The sequence below is a fragment of the Meleagris gallopavo genome, chromosome 2 (genome assembly GCF_000146605.3).
Source record: "Meleagris gallopavo isolate NT-WF06-2002-E0010 breed Aviagen turkey brand Nicholas breeding stock chromosome 2, Turkey_5.1, whole genome shotgun sequence".
In the NCBI taxonomy this organism is placed as follows: Eukaryota; Metazoa; Chordata; class Aves; order Galliformes; family Phasianidae; genus Meleagris; species Meleagris gallopavo.
This window is the reverse complement of record NC_015012.2, coordinates 108,949,603-108,969,010: the sequence shown is the minus strand read 5'-3', so window position 1 is coordinate 108,969,010 and position 19,408 is coordinate 108,949,603. Positions and strand designations below refer to the sequence as shown.

At 48.3% G+C, this 19,408-nt stretch overlaps 1 protein-coding gene across 1 annotated transcript; it reads left to right on the top strand.

Moving 5' to 3' along the window:
* The first annotated feature begins 6 nt into the window (after nucleotides 1–6).
* On the top strand, nucleotides 7–19,396 carry FAM167A (family with sequence similarity 167 member A). Its single transcript, XM_003204616.3, has 3 exons — nucleotides 7–156; nucleotides 7,386–7,881; nucleotides 17,279–19,396. The coding sequence occupies exons 2-3, from the start codon at nucleotides 7,510–7,512 to the stop codon at nucleotides 17,540–17,542; spliced, it is 636 nt and encodes a 211-aa protein (XP_003204664.1). The 5' UTR covers nucleotides 7–156; nucleotides 7,386–7,509; the 3' UTR covers nucleotides 17,543–19,396.
* The last annotated feature ends 12 nt before the right edge of the window (nucleotides 19,397–19,408 follow it).

The window sequence follows — 19,408 nt, the reverse complement described above, 5'->3', positions numbered from 1 at the left end:
AGAAAACAACAGAGAGAGAGAGATTTCTGAAGCGAGACAGGGAGGAGGATGAGACAGTCTCCTGGTGACATCGCTCTGCAAATACCAAGTTGGAGCCCCGGGGAGGAAGGAGGGAGCCAAGATGTCCGTGCAGCGCCCCTGCTGAGAGCCTCCCCGGTGAGTTGGGGTTGGGAGGGGATACCTGGGGTGGGAGCCTTGTGGAAATGGGGCTTGGCAAGGAGCAGGTCCTCAGGGAGAGAGTACTGGGGTGGGGGCAATGGGGACCCCAGCACGGTGATGGTGCCCATGCCCGCTCCCCCGCTGTGGGGCTGAGGACTCATTCCTCTCATTCCTCTCGGCCAAAATCCCTTGGAAACATCAGACTGGTGGCAACCCGACGGTTGGGATGGGTGGAAATCACTGCAGTGCTTGCACCCCTCGCAGCTGGGGAGAGGTGAGGGGCAACCACCACCTTCCAGGGAGGGGAAGGGATTTTTCTCCACTGTGGGCTGTGGTGTAACAGAGAAGAGTCTGTCCCCTGCTCGGGACGATCACCTGTTGCTCCCTCTGTCCCCTCCCGGACATCTGCAAGAGCCCCGGAGGGGTTTGTGCAGCGCAGACATCATGGGATGGAGCCTGCTGGCCTCGCAGGGCGTCACTACCTGTGGGTTTTGAGGCAGGCACGGTGCTGAGCAGGGTGGGTTTCCACCTGCTGAGGGCTGACCAGATCAGACTGAGAAAACAAAAAAGAAAACAACCCCAAAAAATCACCCAGAACTTCTACAGAGCCCTCTGTAAGAGCTCGGGGTTAATTGCTAAAATGAATGATCAGCCTGCACCCCTACCAACGCCGGCACAAAAGCACCCCGCTCCCAGCCCCAGTGCAGAGCTGGAAGACCCCTCCCTATTTCCCCACCATTCTCCCTGCATTATTCACCGCTGCTTTGCCCCTCGAAGCTTTCCCACATTGGGAACCTCGGTGGAAAGAGGGGGAAAATGAATGAAAACCGAGCGCCTTGTTGGCAGTGAGGGGCTGTGTCTGGCTTTGTCTGCCCAAATCTGATGGATTCCCCACTTTCCAGTGGGAACGAGACGTGAGTTTCACCCCCCCCAGCCATCGTTTTGGTTCCATGGCTGTTATTTGCATGCCGTGTCCCCTCCGCATCCCTGTGCCCATTCCGGGGGATCTGAACGGTGCATAAATAAAACAGAAAGGGAAGGAGCTCACAACAGCCCCGCAGCCATTCAGGTTTGAAAAATGTAGCAGAAACACTGCAGGAAAAAAAAAAAAGTATATATTTATAAAAATCAGCTTGAGAGTAATTCATCCTTTCGGAGGGGAGGGAGCAGGGATCTGTTTGTGAGCAACTTGCCTTAAATGAGATATTGAACAGTAATATGGGGATCAGCGCTGGTAATGCTGGGGAGGAGCAGGTCTGAGAGCAGTGCTCGTTGGCTGCTGAGGCGGTAATTGGATGGGACAGGCGGCATGTAGAGGGGATTAGGGGGTCGTGGGGGCTGATCCTGCCCCTGATCGCTTTAATTTGGAGCTGGAACTGGCACTTGCTTCTGCAGGGGAAGCTCAGTGCTGGGCAGAATGAAAGCAGGAGAAAGGTTTGTTGTTTCTTACCAGGAATGTACCCTTCTGCTGCTGCCTTTGTGCTGCATTAAGGGAAAAATAACTCCCCGTGGCAGCCCCCTGGGAAGGGAGCATTTCTCAGCCTGATCCAGCTCGTTCCCAAGGAGTCCTGGCTGCGCTGGCACAGAGGTCCCTGCCATGCTCTTTTCATGGGTGAAACCCAGCAGGGTAGGGGGGTAGTGGGGAAAGTGAAGGAAGGAAGGGGCTCTGCCAAATCACTGGTCCTTTGGGGGCCCACTGGGGAGCCAGGGTGAGGTCCCACGTCCTGCTGGGACCTTGGGGCAGTGCCTGGAGGAGCGATGCTTGCCCAACGCTTGCAAGAAGATGGCTGTTGTGGATGGAGTATTTTCACCAAGGGGATGCAAATTGCTTTTTCTTCTGCAGCCTAACCCCTTCTAATAACAATTATACCTCGCTTTATGCGGTGGGCTGAGAGGAAGTATTGCCCTCCATCCACTTTCTACGAAGTCTTCCTGGTCCCCCACTCATCACCAGAGGAATTCCTGGTTTGCAGGAATACCAAACATCTGGCAAAGCCTGGACCATTTTCATGCTGGGTTTCCACCCAACCACTGGAAATCTGCTGATGGAGGGGAAGTGGGCTGCTCAGAAGATGGGGCTGCCAGGACCCAACAGAGGCAGTCTCCATCCTGCTGCCTCAAAAGCAGCTGGCTGTGACTTGTGCAAGGAATGGGCTCAGAGGTAGATGGGTATGAAGGAACAGATGTACTTCTTGAAGCAGGTTCTGACACTACCACTGAGGCTAGAGAGAAATGCCAGAGGGAGAAGTGGTCCCCTCTTCTTATTTTCATCCATTTGTCCGGATTGGCTGCAGTCCCCCACCGCTCTCTCTCCTCCATTGCACCTGGGGGCTGTTTGGGCAGAAGGAGATGTTGGGATGAATTCTCACTGTGCTTCAGGCCACGCATGACTGGAAAAGCCCAGTCCTTCCCTCTTGCCCCCATGTATTTGCAAATGCCACAACTGCACCCTAAGGGCTGAAGGAGCAGGATGGGCTGCTGTCCTGAGCATATGAGCTACCTGAGAGGGTTTGGGGGCATTGTTCACAGACATAAATGCATGGGAACATCCAGTGCACTCAGAACCCTATTAAGTCAGTATCCCAGACACAGCATGATGTAACTCTGAGATCACACTTCTCAACCTTCAGTCAGCCCGGGGACAGAAAGCTGCTCGACTCCCTGAGCTTCTGTCATGCATTAGGTTAGAGGTGGGTCCATGTGTGAGAAAGGGACACAGGTAACACTGCTATCCCTGCAAGTGTGGGGGATTCACCAGACCTGGAACTGTGCTCATGCTCATGATGCCCAGCTTGGCCATTTGCTGGCTTCAGGATCAGGATGATCTTTGGGCTGCAGGCATCTTCTGCTGGGAGGAGGGTGGCTGAAGGTCGCTTCAGGAAGGCATCCTCTTCACCATCCCACTGCCAATCTGCTGCAGACCACAAAGAGGTCAACCATCCCCATCCCCATCCCCATCTTTTTGCTGTACCCCAACAGCTGGCTCTGCCCCCCTCCTCCTGCTCTATTCTTCATGAGGTTTCATCACCCACCAAGGATGGTGTTGTTTGGTGCAATTTCTACGTAAGGTTTTCTTTCATAGGGTGAAGGGCTGGGTGTGTGGCTCATAAAGTGAAACCCATACAAACTCCAAGAGCAAATGGCTGCCAGCAATCTGGGGAACCTCATTCTAAACACCACGGGTCATACAGAGCATCCCTGCTCTGATAACAGTCAGAGTATGGACACCCAGATGGGAACGAGACACTTGAAGATGCTCTGTATATCCCTGAAGATCCTCAGAGTTTGGCTCCTGAAGGCCAGTTGTATGAGCTGCCTAACCAGTCAGAGGGATAAAAGGGGCTAAAGTGATTTTTGATGGTCATTAATAGTGCAAGCCCTGTTTGCCACATGCCAGAAGTGTTATCCATGGTCCTTGATGGCACTTCTTCATCCTGCTAAAGGACTTCTCTCGGCATGAGCTTTGTCACACACTGAGCTGTGTTTTTATTCTCAAAGGAGATAAGCAGAGTAATGTAGACTCTTAAAATCACTGCTGCTCCTCTGCAATAAAAATGGTATTACTGCAAGTTGATGTCCATCAGGAGTAGTGAAAGGAGCAGAATAATTTTTTCCCCATGCCTATTGTAACTGATGGCTTTGTTTATTCTGCTTTTTTCCTCCAATTTTTATCCTGAGTATTTCTCCTTCCTTTTCTTCTTTCTTCCCCTAGACCTCTTGCTCCCTGACATGTGACCTTCCAAAGCACTGCACGCCCTTATTTATGGCCCTAAATTGAGCAGGCTGTAAATGTGCAAGCAATGCTGCTTCCTGAAAGCCTCACATTCAGAGCAGAGCAGGGCACGGAGAGCTGATGGGAAGGCAGAGATGTATAAAATTTTTCAGGCACATAAAACTCCCACAGGGTGTAGCATCATTTTATGATGCCAGCATCACTTTGTGCAGTTTCCCTTTTGACCATAAACAGCACCTGAACTGTGTTGTTATCCACTACCAGTGAGATAAAGCAAAGATCTTCTCCCACCCCAAGTCCACCTCCTGCTGCCTACCTCATCTCACCAAGGCTCTCCTGATGGATGGGCATAAGGATGCCTGAGAGTGTGTGGTGGGGACAAGGTCTGCTGCATCTGCTTCAGGGGTGGAGGAATTTCTGCAGTGGGACATCACGGTGGCCAGTGGTGCCACTGGACTTGTAAATGACTGTGCATGGGTGGATAGTAATAGCACAAGGGGGAATGGATTTAAACTGAGACAGGGTAGGTTTAGGTTTGATATTAGGAGGAAGTTTTTCAGCCAGAGGGTGGTGAGGCACTGGAACAGGTTGCCCAAGGAGGCTGTGGATGCCCCATCCCTGCAGGCATTCAAGGCCAGGCTGGATGTGGCTCTGGGCAGCCTGGTCTGCTGGTTGGTGACCTGCACATAGCAGGGAGTTGGAACTGGATGAGCACTGTGGTCCTTTTCAACCCAGGCCATTCTGTGATTCTATGATTCTATGACTTGGTTTCTTAGAGTACAGGACTTCCCAAGAATTTCACGAGGTGTGTCAGGTGTGGGAGACGGAAGGGTTTGCTCTGCTGACTTGCAAAGGTGTAAAAGCCAAGCCTGAAGGCATGTTTGCTCAGTGAGTCTTGGCATGATGGGACTTCACACCCCATCCAGATGACAGTCCTGTTATTCCTCCATCCTGTTTGCACACCGCTGCTAATCCCTTTGCACTGCAGCTTACCAAGTGTGTCAGTGAAGCCGACTTTTCCATGGAAGCCTGACCCAACAAGGAAATGAAAGGCATTCTGTTGACCTGGTGAACTGATGTGTCCTGTACGTTCAGGATTGATAGCTTTCATGAAAGGAAAGGGGGAAACCCGTTGGGTTTTGGTCACCATTTTGGTGCCAACCTCTTCTTACCCCTAATTTGGTACAGCATGAACCAACAGAGAGCAGTTGTGATAAAGAAGACAAATCAAGGGTTAACTACTCCAGTTCTTTTTCTTGTGAGGAAAGTGAGCGTGGAGGCCAGGTTTGTTCCTGGGAATTAGCTAGCTCTGGGGCAGCAGGCAGGTTTGGATTACACACAGACATTTTTCACACGTACAAATTTCAGAACTCTCTTTCTGCAGCAGGTCTTTCACTCAAGTCTGAGATATCAATATGAAATTTGAGGCAGCTCCTTTCTGCCTATTTTCATTTTGGAGAAGCTGGAGGACAGATGTGAGTGTCTGGGGTCTGTCCACTAAATTATGAGAAGTTTCATATTGCACATGGGAGGTGTAGGGTGAGCTGAAATGGTGCACGAGTATCCAATCCCTCAGCAGGCAACACAAGCTGCTGGTTTGTACTGGAGACACAAGATGAAAGAGTTTGTGGAGTCTCTATTTTGATGTTGTGATGCTTAACAATGTCAGCCTTACAGTAAGAAATTATCTCTGTTAAGGAGCACCAAATCCAGCAGCCTGGCGTGTTCAGCTTTTGGACAGCTGGATTCAGCCACAGCTAGCAATCACCAACCCACCAGAGGGAAAAACGCTTGGTTACTTAATGGAATCATAGAATCACAGAATGGCTTGGGCTGGAAGGGACCGCAAAGATCATGAAGCTCCAACCCCCTGCCACATGCAGGGCTGCCAACCTCCACATTTCATAGTAGGTCAGGCTGCCCAGGGCCCCATCCAACCTGGTTAAAGTCCCTGAACTCATCAGGTGCTACCCTTTATTGACTTTGATGGGCTAGAATGCAGTGCTGGAGCAAAATTTGTCAGTGTGCTCTCAGCTCAGTACACAAGCTAGTGCATGTCCTGGCTCTCTGAATGGGCAGCCCTCTTCTCGCCCCTCCCTATGATTTATTTTTCAGCAGAAGAAAGAAAATCGTGCTGCTCCAGGCATGAGAGCTCTTGGCTACAAACTGGTGTAGTATCTGGGCTTGCTCCCACTCACCGTAAAACCCTCATTAGCATAAATAGGAGCAGGAACAAGACCACAACATGAGTAATTCTCCACCCCCAGACTGTCTGTGTGTATATTATCAACTACTCATTCAGCCCATGTGCCTCCACACAACTGTGGGATAAATCTTGCTCACTGTTGGTGTTTATTTTAAATTGAATCTTCTTTCTGAAAAGGTTCGAGTGGCATAATTATGGTCTGGGTTTCAGAGCTGCACACGTCTTTGTGGGCACACATAGCAGGGAGGAGAATGGCTGATTTTACTCATATCGCTGTGTTTTAGTGCATCCAGCTAGAAACTGCGTACGTCCTGGCTGGTCTTTCTGGGCATGTTACCAGGCAGGCAGAAAGTATTTTGTTTTGTGTTTGACATGTAGACGAGAGCTCTGGATCTATTCCTAGCTCAGCTGCAGATGAATATATGACCTTGAGAATGTCTCTTATCTGATCCCACCTGAAATGTATGCAGCAGCTGCCTGAGCTTAACTCCCACAGAGGTATTCAAGTCCTGGCTTTGGCCCAAGTTAGCTGACCCTCTCCCAGACACTACAGGGTTGCAGTCTGGAAGTTAGCACAGGTGATGGACCATTTCCAATTGGTATACTGGAGATAGTCAGAGTTGGAAACCACAAGTCCAGATTTCCCTGGGAGTAAGCTTCTGAGCCCAACCACACCAGTGTCCCAGTTATTCCCAAAACTGGCCAGGGGCCATGCTCCTGTCCCAGGCTCACTGGATGGGTGGAATCTGATTCCCATGGCTAGAAGCTGGTGTCCTTAGCAAGCCTAAATCTAAACCCAAATCTGTGAAACTGGGTGAGAAAACAAATAAATAAGTAAACACATAAACAAGTGAAGACATTTGTCCAGCTCTCCTTTTGGCTCAAACTCCTGGGAGAAGTTTACGTTGTCTTACTTTATCTGTCCCTATCTTGCATAAGTGAAAAGAAATAGGATTGCCAAGCAGGACACCCCATCACTCAGCAACAGCCACTGCTGCCTCCAGAGGACATTGGGCAGTATGATTTGTGCTCAGAAGGTTGTGTGAATGTGTCCTGGCCTCATTGGCAACCTTTTCACAGCCCCTTAAAGATTGGAGATGTAGGTAACCAGAGCTCCACTAATGGCTGGAGCCTGTCTGTTCCTGCCCCAGAAGCAGATAGCTGAGATGAGGTAACACACCTTGGCACTGTGCCTTTCCTAAAGCCAATGCTCTGCAAGAGCTGTCTCTCCCTTCTTGCTCCCTTTTCCTTTTAAAAGTGGAAAACAATTCTCTGCTTTTCTTCTAGGTATTCACCCAGGTTTGGCGTGGGGCTTGAGCAGGAGCTGTCATCCAAGACCTGGCCATCAGGGCATCCTATCCCACCTCCGACCCTTGGGATCCCACCATATGCTGTTTGATCCCCAGGGAGAATGTCCCTACCTAAAATCCAGATAGAAGAGGCCCTGGACAGAACAGACGCTGGCACTGGAAGTGCTGTTCCTCCTGATGATCACCTAAGGAGCCTCAAGGCCCTGACTGAGAAGCTGAGGCTGGAAACAAGACGCCCATCCTACTTGGAGTGGAAGGCAAAGCTGGAGGAGCAGGCATGGAAGAGCCCCCAGCCCGTTGGGGATGAGGAGGGGAACGAGGCCAAAAAGGGCACAGAGGACACTGTCCCTCTGAGAAATGTGCAGCTGCACCTCAACGGGAGCCCTGCCCAGGACAAGGTGACACTTACCTCAGGGAAAATAGGCGACTTTGAGAGCATCGATGAAGCTTTGACGTGGCTCAGGAAGGAACTGGTAAGTGGTTTCCTGTCCCAGATAGATAGCACTCTTTCTCAAGAGAAAAATGAAGGAAATGAGTAGCTCCTTGTTCCCACCTGCCTTCAATACCTGCTGGAAAGGCAACCATTAGTCACTGCAACTGCTGTGGGGGGCTGTGGGGAAGGGAAAGGTGAATGACAGCATCTATTGCCTCAGAGAAGAAGCTGGGCCAACCTCAGTGTCCTTGCTGGGATCCCAAATGCTCAGGGAATACAGTAGCTTTTATTAGTTGAGATTTTCAGCAGTTTGCTTCTTCTGCTTCTCTAATCACACATCAACACTCATATGAATACAGAAGGTATGACACGTGCATGTAGCTGCTGCAGTAGCCCTTCTCTGATGGGGTTCAGGAAGGGATGTTACACCAAGGCTGTAGAACGGAATGTGCCTAGCTAGACCTGTCCCCTAGATTTACCCTTGCTTCTTGAGGCTGTCAGTATCCTCAGTGGGATGCTGTCTGCAGAATGCTGCATTTGACAAGCATCTGGTAATGTAATCTCCAAATGATTGCCTATTTCCCTCTTTTTTCTCTTTTCCTCTTTTTTTTTTTTCTAACTCATAACTCCTATAAGATTTTGGGGTAACCTGCTTCCCCCAGGTTATTTCTGCACTGCCCTCAGTGCTTCTTTTTGTTTCACATTACTCTGTACCATCTAAGAAAGCGTATTTTCCTTCCCCTGCTGCATGTACAGTGTCAGAGCCTGATCTCAGACCTCTCTTCAGCCAACTCTTACAAGTTTGTCTGCTTCATTAGGCTCTGGTTGATATTTCTGTCAGCCTCTCATATCAGACAAGCACACCATCTTACATAAATCCTTATTTATGGTAATTAAAAACTAATAGATTGAAGGACTGGAGACCTTCTACCTTGTCAAAGCAAGGAGGTGGCTGGTGGCTTTCTGAGGGGACATGGCCAACATGGGGGCCAGAGCCATACAGCCTTCACTGCCCTGGCTCCATGCAGTTCAAGGGAAATCAAAAATGCTGTTAACTATGATTCAAGGAGAAGAAAACAAGACATAAATGCTACATATACGCTAAGAAAATAAATAGAGCTAGGGCACAGACACTAGAAGAAGCTCAACTTTGACGTGTTGCGTTGCTGTCATGATCTTTATAGCACTGCCCCAAGCTGCTCCCAGCCCAATTTGGGAATCTGAGGACATTTCCCAGGAAGAAGCATAGATGCATCTTTCATGGAGGCCAGGGGAGGTCAATAGGATAGACAGCCAAACTGGAGCAGCCGTTTTCAGGCTGGAGAATAGACACGTGGGCCCTTCACATGTGTAGGAACGAGATTGAGACTTCACTTCCCACGATCCTTCCCTTCTAGAATGAAAATGAAAATAGAATGAAGTTATTTGGCTCGTATAACTGGAAACTGGCTATAATGGATATCACGTGACTCTGTTGCCTAATTAGATGTTTGCCTATGATTGCCAATAGCATTTGCAGCTGTTTGGACAGCAGCAATCTTTGCAGCATAGTCCCCATGGACTGGGAAAGCATGTGGGCTTCACAGAATCACAGAATCACTAAGGTTGGAAAAGACCTACAAGATCATCCAGTCCAACCATCCACTATCACCAATAGATCTCACTAAACCATGTCCCTCAACACAAAATCCAAACGTTCCGTGAACACCTCCAGGGTTGGTGACTCCACCACCTCCCTGGGCAGCCCATTCCACTGCCTGACCACTCTTTCAGAAAAGTAGCATTTCCTAATGTCCAGCCTAGGTCTCCCCTGAAACTTCAGGCCACATACACCTGGGGACATGTTCCTGTGCAAGGGCTTTGCTTTTGATAAACACTGAAAGTCTCTGAAGAAAACTTCCCATGCGAAACATTTTTTAAACACATCTGTGAGTTCTACTCCAAAGAATGTTTATTTGACAAATTTTTGTTGCTCTCGCTGATTTTGCCAAGATCTCTAAAGTAGTTACTGACAGAAGTGGTCCTGGATGTCAGTTTTGGTGGTGGAGATGTTTCTCAGGACCGTGGCTTTTGGAAGACAAAAGCAGAACTTCAGGAATCCTGGAATATAACAAAGTGTTCTGAATCAATCTCATTGTTTTAAGATGAGAGGTGATGACCTTAAGTTGCACCAGGGGAGACCCAGGCTGGATACTGGGAACAATTTCTTCTTCAGAAGAGTGGTGCTTCATTGGCACAGGCTGCTCAGAGAGGTGGTGGGGTCACCATCCTTGGAAGTGTTCAAGAAGTATAGAGATGTGGCACTGAGCGACGTGGTCAGTGGACATGGTGGGTATGGATTGAGATTGGACTGGATGATCTTAGAGGTCTTTTCCAACCTGGATGATTCTATGGTTCAATGATTTCCACTCAGTGCTCTGGAGAGAATATCAGCTCTATCAGCTCCTAATCTCAGCCCTGAACCTCGGTCCATGCTTGCATCTGTGATGAATTCTCACATTCACAGAGGACTAGATGTAAAACCCAAGTCTCAAAATGCCTGAAGACAGGAAGGGACAGATTTTTTCCTTCTTAGTGTCACAATTCTTAAAGCGTTTGCTTTGTTCTTTGGTCTTCTGCCAAAAGTATAAATTGTCTTAGAGTTCAATTCTACCCTTTAGACTGGGGTGTGGTACATCAAACATCATAGGATGAAAATCTAAAGTTTAAATTAAGGAAGAAAAAGGGCAAAGTAAACCCTATTTTTTGCTCACTTTCCATTTTCCTCTGTCTTAATTATACCAGTCTTTGCTGGATTTGGACGTGACTCACATAATTTAGAACAATTTCCCCAGAAGAGAGAGCATGTATTTGACTGACCACATAGCTGAACTGCTATGTTGGAGGCAGTGTTGTTGGTCAGAGCTGCCAGCGAGGCCATCGTTTCACAGAGTGCTGGAACAAAAAAAACGCATTTCACATTACATCTGAAGAGTGAAAAAAAATTATTTTATTTTATTTTATTTTATTTTATATTTTATTATTTCTTTATTTATTTTGGTAAATTAACAAACTTCCATTTATCACAACCAGGATTTTTCCTTGTTTACCACCATTTCATGATAGTAAAGCAAACAGGAAGGTTCAGAGCAGGATATGGTTGTTTGAGTTTCTACATCTACTTAAGGCAGGATCATGGAATACTAGAATGATAGAATGATAGAATCATAGAATGGCTTGGCTTGGAAGGGACCTCAAAGATCATCTACTTTCAAGCCCCTTCTGTGGGCAGAGTTGCCAACCACTAAATCAGGAACTAGGATCCAAGACCAGAAAGGCCAGGAAGGGCTCCAGTACCCATCCATTTGTTATGGTCACCCTAATTGGGAAATAAATCCTTCCAGTCTTCCTTAATGTAAGAGATGAAAGATGAAGGAGGCCAGGGCTCAGTGCCTGTGCTATGCTCTGGTCTTCCTTGCCCTGCAGTTACAGACACGGCCAATGTGAGTATCTGGGCAGCTTTTTGAAGAGCATCCAAAAATGATCCAGTAGTCATAGCTGGGTGAAATCTGCTTCTGCCATGCTGCCTTCCATCACAGGATTCTCCCCATTTTATGCATTCCTCCAAGAGAAGGCAAATTAGTGTATGTACGATTCATCTACCTAACAGAAGGGCAAAAGCTGCTGCACATCCAGAAAACAAGTGGACCACCAGCCTGTGCTCTTAATGGAATGCAGCAGTGCAGGATGTACATCTCCATCGCTCACACTGTGCAATCCTGTCACAGCTACAAGCACATTTAGGCAGGGTTGGTTCACTAGCATGGCCCCAGCATGGTTCTGGCTTGTACCAGTTAGCTCCTTGCCAAACAGCTAGAGCTTCAGAAGTTTGCACATGCTCCCAATAAGCAGTTTGTATTAGATCACCCAATTCTGGAAGCAAAGTGAATTTAATGTGTACACCCAGATTTCCACTTAGCAGAATAGGCCATAAGAATAGGCCATACGAATTAAAGCTACCTACTAAATCTGAAGCATTACTCCCAGTTCACAAAATGAGTGTCATCCCATGCTGCAGGGAATTTGCATCCATGTATCCAGAATCTGCTCAGGTTCAGGTTCAGCCAGGTTCAGGCTCTTCCCATTCAGAAGCAAAGTGAGGGACAAACCCAAGGTCTTACTGAGCATCTGCTGCTCTTGGTCTTTCTCCCCAGGTGACCCATCTCAGTGCCGGATTCTGCCATTTGCACATGAAGATCTGGCCCTGGTATATAGGACTGAATATGCCCACTGAGCTCCAGCCAGCCCCATCAGCTGGCACCTGCTGTGAATCTGGCCCTGAGAAGCTGATTTATTCGGACATGCAAATTCCTGCTCTTGTTTTTGTGCTGAGAGGCTCTGTGTAGGTGTATGGGCAAATTGCAGTACTCAGCATGTGTTGAACTGCCTGAAGGCTGGAACAGTTCCCTTCCTGCCTCCTGTCTCTTCTTTGCCCTCTTTGCTTTTCTCATGTCAAATGCGGCTGCTTTTCATCAATGCTGAAATAGTTTCAAACTAAAGGAGGGGAGATGTATATTGGATATAAGGAAGAAGTTATTTACAATAAGGACAGTGAGGCACTGGCACAGGTTGCACAGAGAGGCGGTGGTGCCCCATCCCTGCAGACAGCCAAGGTCAGGCTGGATGAGCACTGATGGAGCTGTGGGTGTCCCTGCTCAGTGCAGGGAGTGGGACAGATGGCCTTTAAAGGTCCCTAACAACTCAAACCATCCTATGACCAATGTCTTGCTGGTCAGACATACAGAAAAGAGCCATGTTGGAGTGCAGAGGTGACTGGACTGGTGGAGGACTAAACCTGAGAGTGGCTGAATTCCCAATGGATTTCTTCCAACGGATTGAGCAAATGTTATTTGATCCTAATAAAACAGCCAACAAGGGTGGCAAAGACCTTAACGATTATCAGTGTCTCCATTTCAGATCAATTTGCTTTCCCCATCAGGAGCAACATGAGTTGTCAGCATGGTCCAGATATTATTCTGAGTTTTGACATCAATATTAGTTGAAGAAGAGCTTCTAAAAGAGATTTTAAACAACAGGGTGACTCCAAAAGTGTCATCATGGGCTTCGTTGCTGAAGCAATGAACAGCCTTGTTTCAGACTGTGGGTTGCACCACAAGGGCGTGAGCATCCAAAATTAGCCACAGCAGGGTGTCATCTGAGCACCTTTGAAGATGAAACCTCAAATCTAAACATAGACCTAACCAATTTCTCTGAAGTATTTTGGCAAGGGTTTAATGACCGGCCTCTGCTCAAATCCAAGTGGTTGCACCCAGTTGGGACGGCACCACTTCACCTTTCATTTTCTTTTGATCTTTTGGATCCATGGAAGCGAGCATTTCTCCACTGATCACTACCCTGAGCTTCACGGACCACAGGTTGGGAACCTGTCCATGGGACACTTCTGTCTTGGGAAGAGGTGCCAAGGAGTTCCATGACACCTCCATGCCCTGGGATGGTCTCTGTTGCTATTTCCCTCCATAGCAGCACAGCAGGAGGTGGACTAATGGCAGTGGGAACAGTGATAGTGTGAGTGTGACCATACAGACAGCCCATGGTTAGAGACAAATTTGGAAACAAACCTAGGCTGCATCCTGAGCTACATCTGAATATTTGGGATAAGCCACCTAGACTGGACAAAAGGCAAGGACACAAGGACACATCCAAAATATTCCCTCCCTCTCTCCCTCATTTTAAACATTCCTGGACAACTCAGAGGCCCAACCCAAACAGAAAATCCTTCCTAAGACTCGCTCATTCAGATATTTGTGGTTTTGTGATTCAATTTGCTGGTTGCAGCCGGTCTTCTGCCAGGAAGGGCTTGGGTTTGGTTCCCTTTTCCAGACCCACACAATTCTTTGCCTGCTGGAGCTGGGCCGGAAAGAGGCAGGGAACATTGTTAAAAAGTGGTTTGTGCAAGCGAGAAATACGTGAGATTACTTCTGCACTTGGCATGCAAGACTTGGAAACAATGCATGGCTGCTGCTGGGTCTGCCCTGTGGATTCCTATGGGACACTGCAGAGGGATCTGTTGTCGTCCCATTGAGTTGCATTATAGTAGCTGTCCCTGTGGGTGAGCTGCATAAACCAAAAACCCACAGCTAGCTGTGATGCAGCCCCTGTAATCCCATTAAGTCTTTCCAGGAAGCTTTTGGAGCTTGCTGATCTAGCAGTTCTCCTCTTTGAAAGAGGATTTCTAGTGATGGCTTGGTCCTCGGTGTGGGACATCTTACATGTCTGTAATACTCATGAGAAGCTTGTAGGAAGAGGAAGGAGAACTGGTATTTCTGGGTTCTGATCCAGATCCTGCTAAGATTTTGAGTGTTTATGAACAAAGCACATCACTTTCCTGCAGACTGCCCAGTCCTGTCCATCATCACCTCCTCAGACAAGGCAAATCCTGTATCTCCTGGTGGTAATCCTTTAGTACGTCATTACAAGACGTTGTTCCTCATCCATCCTCGCTTTCCTGGAGGGCAAAAAAGGACTTTTTCTCCCTGGGAAATCAACATATCTGACATCTTTTGCCCTGCTCCCCCGCTGACCCCCAGAACATAGCAAGGGCTCGTCTAGGACAAGAAATGATCAATGTAGGTGGGTGCAGATTTTGCCCCACACAGCGCTACCCCTCCTATACAGGAGGACCTGTGGTTGGCATGGCAATGAGAGATGCCATTTCCACAAACACCAGGGTATGGTGGGCGAAGAGAATGAAGACTGCAGATGGAGCACTGGAGGACAAAACTGGGATCTAACACCAATGGCCCAAGCAGCTTTGTCTGTGAACCTGTATGAAAGCAAAATGTGTTCTTAGAAAAGCAGAGAAAGAAAGAACTGGTCAGAAAGATGGCTTGTAGGGGGGAAATAGCAATTTTCATTTATGCCTTTCCATAAAGGCCTCTTAATTAAATTTTAAACCCTTTTCATATTTTTTTTTATCCCATGTTCATCAGAACCTTTCATGAAAGCATTTTTTGACGTTTCTAATGTAGCTTGATCAACTGACAAGAAATACTGACCAAAGGTTAGCTCAATAACATCCACGATCACCTTCCTGATAACATGTCAAGTTGCAGAGCTCATTGTGAAACAGGGGAAAATGTCATGAATACGAACATTTTTTTGTTGCAACTCACGTGGGGGAAGAAAAGCTCCCTGAGTGGCGTTGCTCTGCTCAGTGCAAGGAAATAGTGGTTTTCAGAGGACGGTAAATTGCCCCAGCCATGACAACCATTCAAAAGGAAGTTCAGAGTGAGATTTATACAAAAGTAACTGAAACCTCTTCAGGCAACAGAGCTGGAGTCCAGTTGCTGGCTGAGAGCACCAGGCAAGGTCCTCCATGGTGTCTCCATGGTGCAGGAGAGAGAAGAGCCTTGCTTGGCTTGGATTAACTTCCATTATTAACGTCACCTCTTGGCTTGAGCTCTGAGCGTTGCAAAGGGCTTCCCAACAGCTGCAGAAAACGCCTGGAGCAGAGCCAAGCTCTTCCCTGTGAGCCTTTCAACCTCCTAACGCTTCACCTTGCTGTGAGACTGGCAGTGCTGCAAAGGCCAATCCTGATCTCTTTGAAGGCATTGCCTGCAGAAGGAGAGATTGTGCCACAAACCAAAGCAATGGCAGTGCTACCCTGATTGATAGCCTGGTTGCAGCATACCCCACTTCATGTATCATAAAGACCTTGTGTAGAAATACCAGGGCCACCTGTGGAGCATCCTGATGTGAATTTTACCTCCTCCTTTCCTCTCTGCAGTTTCATGTTCCAACCACCAACCAGGAATAAAATGACCTCTCACTCCTATCTTCTGTACCTATAAACAAAACAGCTTATTTTCATGCTTGGGGGCAAATTGGTATGGCCTGGCCATGCCCATGCTGTTAGGATCCAGGCAAAGTGGTTGCATCCTAATGCCTACCAAGGATGAATCCTACTACGTCCGCTTCTGAGGAGTGCCTATGGTGAATCACTTAGGGCTGTGTGATAGACTCAGCTCAAAGGATGCCAGGACCTTCCTCGCAGACAAGCAGAGAGAAAGACTTTGTTGCCACGCACAATTTCACATATTAATATACTTGTAGTCTGGGTCTATTTCTGAGCCTCTCATTCAGACCACGGGGAGCCAAGAAACCAGTGATCCAAAGCTGTCCCAGTGCCTCAGCAACCTTATTGTAAAATTTTCCCTATATCCAATCTAAATTTCTCCTCTTTTAGTTTGAAACCATTTCCCCTTGTCCTGTCACAACAGACCCTGCTATAGAGTCTGTCCCTTCTTTCTCACAGCTCCCCTTGAGATACTGAAAGGCTGCACAGCATCTCATGCACAGCGATGTTGCTGAGGACTGCGCATATCTATAGGGAAGAAAAAATAAAGACAAAACCAGGAGCCTTGGTACATGAGTGTTTTTTCAGCCTGTACTGCTCCCTCCATGTTTCCAAGAGTTAAAGACTGATTCAAGCCACAGGGTTCACCCTGATCTGTTTGGCTTCTTTCCCAGCACTCCCTTTTCTCTGTGGCTTTTGTGGTTTGTTGCTGTTCTGCGAGGAGGGATGTGGGGTGAGAAGTGGGTTTTGACTTCTTGGCATCGGCTCTTTGACTGCTGCTTCTGCTTTCCAGATGAAGGCTTATGCTCACCGTGAATCTTGCCAGGTGTTCACCTCTCCCAGTATCCTGTGACAATTTTCTGCTCAGTTATAAGCTGGAATTTAAAGTAATAACAATAATAAATCCATTTCCTTTCATCACTTCTAAGTCTTCCACCTTTCAGAGTTAGACGCCAGGGGAGGATAAACCCTCTGAAACACTGAGCCCATTAGCCCATGGGATAGATATTCTCCTTCCCATGGGAAGCACGGAGGCCCCATCCCAAGATCTGTGTGCAGTCAGTGAGATGAGCCACAGGAGATGCTGACTGCCATGTTCCCTTCTGCCATGAACCAAGCTGGATTTACACAGGCTGGAAACCTGTGCCAAGTAGTTGGGGATCTGTTCTCTGGGGTTCTTTTAATTGGTTCTTTCCACCTCTAATTGCTACTTCTCACTCTGTGGCTGCTCCCTTGTGAGCAAAATTAATTTGGGCTTTGTTTAAGGTTGAGATGGAGGCTCTGAAGCTCGCACTGACTGATATCCCATTCAACAGCCTTGGCATGGCTGGATTTAACTCCAGTTTCTCAGTGCTCCTGGAAATCTGACCAAGCACAGGCTGCTAATGCTAAAGATTCATCATCCTGACCTGAGATGCACTGCAGGGAATACCCTAGCCTCCCTCCCAGCTCTTTGCATCTCTATCAAAGCTACATTTCTCATGATTTGCTGCAGCCTCCAGCAAGGACCGCTACGAGGAATGCATTTGCTGTGCCTTTGCTGATACTCTCTTCCCTCCCCCCTCTCTGTCGTGTGTTCCAGGCAGAAATGCGCCTGCAGGACCAGCAGCTGGCCAGGCAGCTGATGCGCCTCCGCAGCGACATCAACAAGCTGAAGATCGAGCAGACCTGCCACCTCCACCAGCGTATGCTCAACGACGCCACGTATGAGCTGGAGGAGAGGGACGAGCTGGCGGATCTCTTCTGTGATTTCCCCCTTGTCAACTCCTTCAGCCTCTCCACGCCTCTCAAGCTCATCGGGGTCACCAAGATGAACATCAACTCGCGCCGGTTCTCGCTGTGCTGAAGAGGGAAGGATGAGGGAGAAAGAGAGAGGTTTGGGCTCTCTCTGCCTAATGGCTGGGCACAAAGAGGCCTCGGAGGGGCAGAGGGATCAGGAGCAAACGGAGAACCCACCGCTGGTCTTGGTGGCAGGGCAAGGCAGCAGAATCTGGCACCAGGATGGCTGAGAGATGCCCATTGGGAAGACAGGACCTGCAGGAAGCACGGAGAGCATCTGAGCCCAGCATTTGCTCTTAGCCTGTTCTTTTGCAAAGTCCCTTCTCCCCTTTATCCTTTCCCTGCAGTAACAAAGAGGTGATGCATCTCCAGTGTGGTTGGTTGTACTCAGAAGTCCAAGGGGAGGTTTAAAGATCAGCCAAAAAGCAAGGGAAAAATCCCCCTTCCCTTTTCTATTACCTTCTCCCAGGCTAGAGCTGTGGCTTCAGAAAATACCTCTCCCTTCCCTGGATGTTTCCTCAGATCTCCATCTTCTGCCTCTGCTGCTCCAGGCAGGAGGTCTCTGGGGCTGCTTCAGGTGGAAAGATGGCTCCCAGTGGAAAGGATTCATCAAGTGAGGGACAGCGGGTTAAATGTATCCCAAAATGCGGTGAGAATGTGCTTGCTGACTTGTTCTGATGAGTCCACTGTATTCTACCTTACTTTTGCCTGTGGTATCTATTATGGATGGATTGTGGACACATTTATGTAGCCTTTAGGTGGCCAGGAGTCACTTGTGTGCCCTAGAATTTATACCCAGAGCAATACATGTTCCTGATCTCATTGCCAGCCATGGCCACAAGGCAACCTGCGGCTAGCTCCAAAAGTGGTAAGATAATGGATGTAGTTTACACTGATGAAATCCCGTATCAAAGAAGTCACCTTAGGCTGACATTCTCCCAAAAGTAGCACCAGCAAATCCTGGATTCTCTGTAGCAACACACATCCATCAAAGAAAGGACACTCAAGAGGAGAAAAGGGACTTCTGCATGATGAGCATCCAAGTGCAACCATAAAATTAAAGGGAGAAATATTGCTGTGATGAGCTGCCGTCAACAAGCTTTAGACCTGCAGCAGACACATGGGATTCTTTCCCTACCAGGCAGTGTGTGAGATGGATGCTGTACTTTCTTGCCTTTCTGTGCACGCTGCTGCACGCTATGCTGCAAGGCTAGGGACATGAGTGGTCTAGCCACAGCAGCCCTGGGACACCTGGCACCAAGATAGTCTGTCCAGAGGGTGTTTGGCTGTCTTTAGGCTTCAGCATCTCTCAACCCATCAGCCCTGCTCTCTGCCAGAGCAGCTGAGAGAAAGTGACTGTTTCCACGCAGCATCAGCCCAAGCTCTGGAAATGAGCTGGACATGCGAGCCAGTGCTGAGCTGGAAGCTGTGTGGCCATATGGATGTGCCTCTGCCTGTACTTGGCCGTGTCTGTGAGCTGTGTGTGTGCATCAGTAGTCGTGTGTGTGTGTGTTTGTGAGCCCGCAGGCTCGCATCATGAAAGGGTTTGTGGCCACCTGGGAATAGGGGCTGTTTTCAATGCCCTGCCTCCAGGGGCTCCATTGGATGTAACCCCACAGCGATGCCTCCCCTCCAGTTCATAACTCACAGGGTGACATTTCTTTCTGCTATGGAAGAAGATATTTGGAGGGCACAAGAGCTCTGTCTATACTAGTAAGTTAAGCAGTGTTGTGCCTAAATGTTGAAACTTGTACTGCCCAGGTACCGATAGGGTTGTGGCCAGACTGCCAGTTGGCCTCTGGACAAGACAACCAGCCGTGATGCCGTTTAGTTTACTGGTAGAAAAATAGCCTTATTTCCCCACGGACATTTTGAGGGGGGGAAAAAAAAAAAGGGGGAAGAGAAGAGAGAAGAGAAGAGAAGAGAAGAGAGA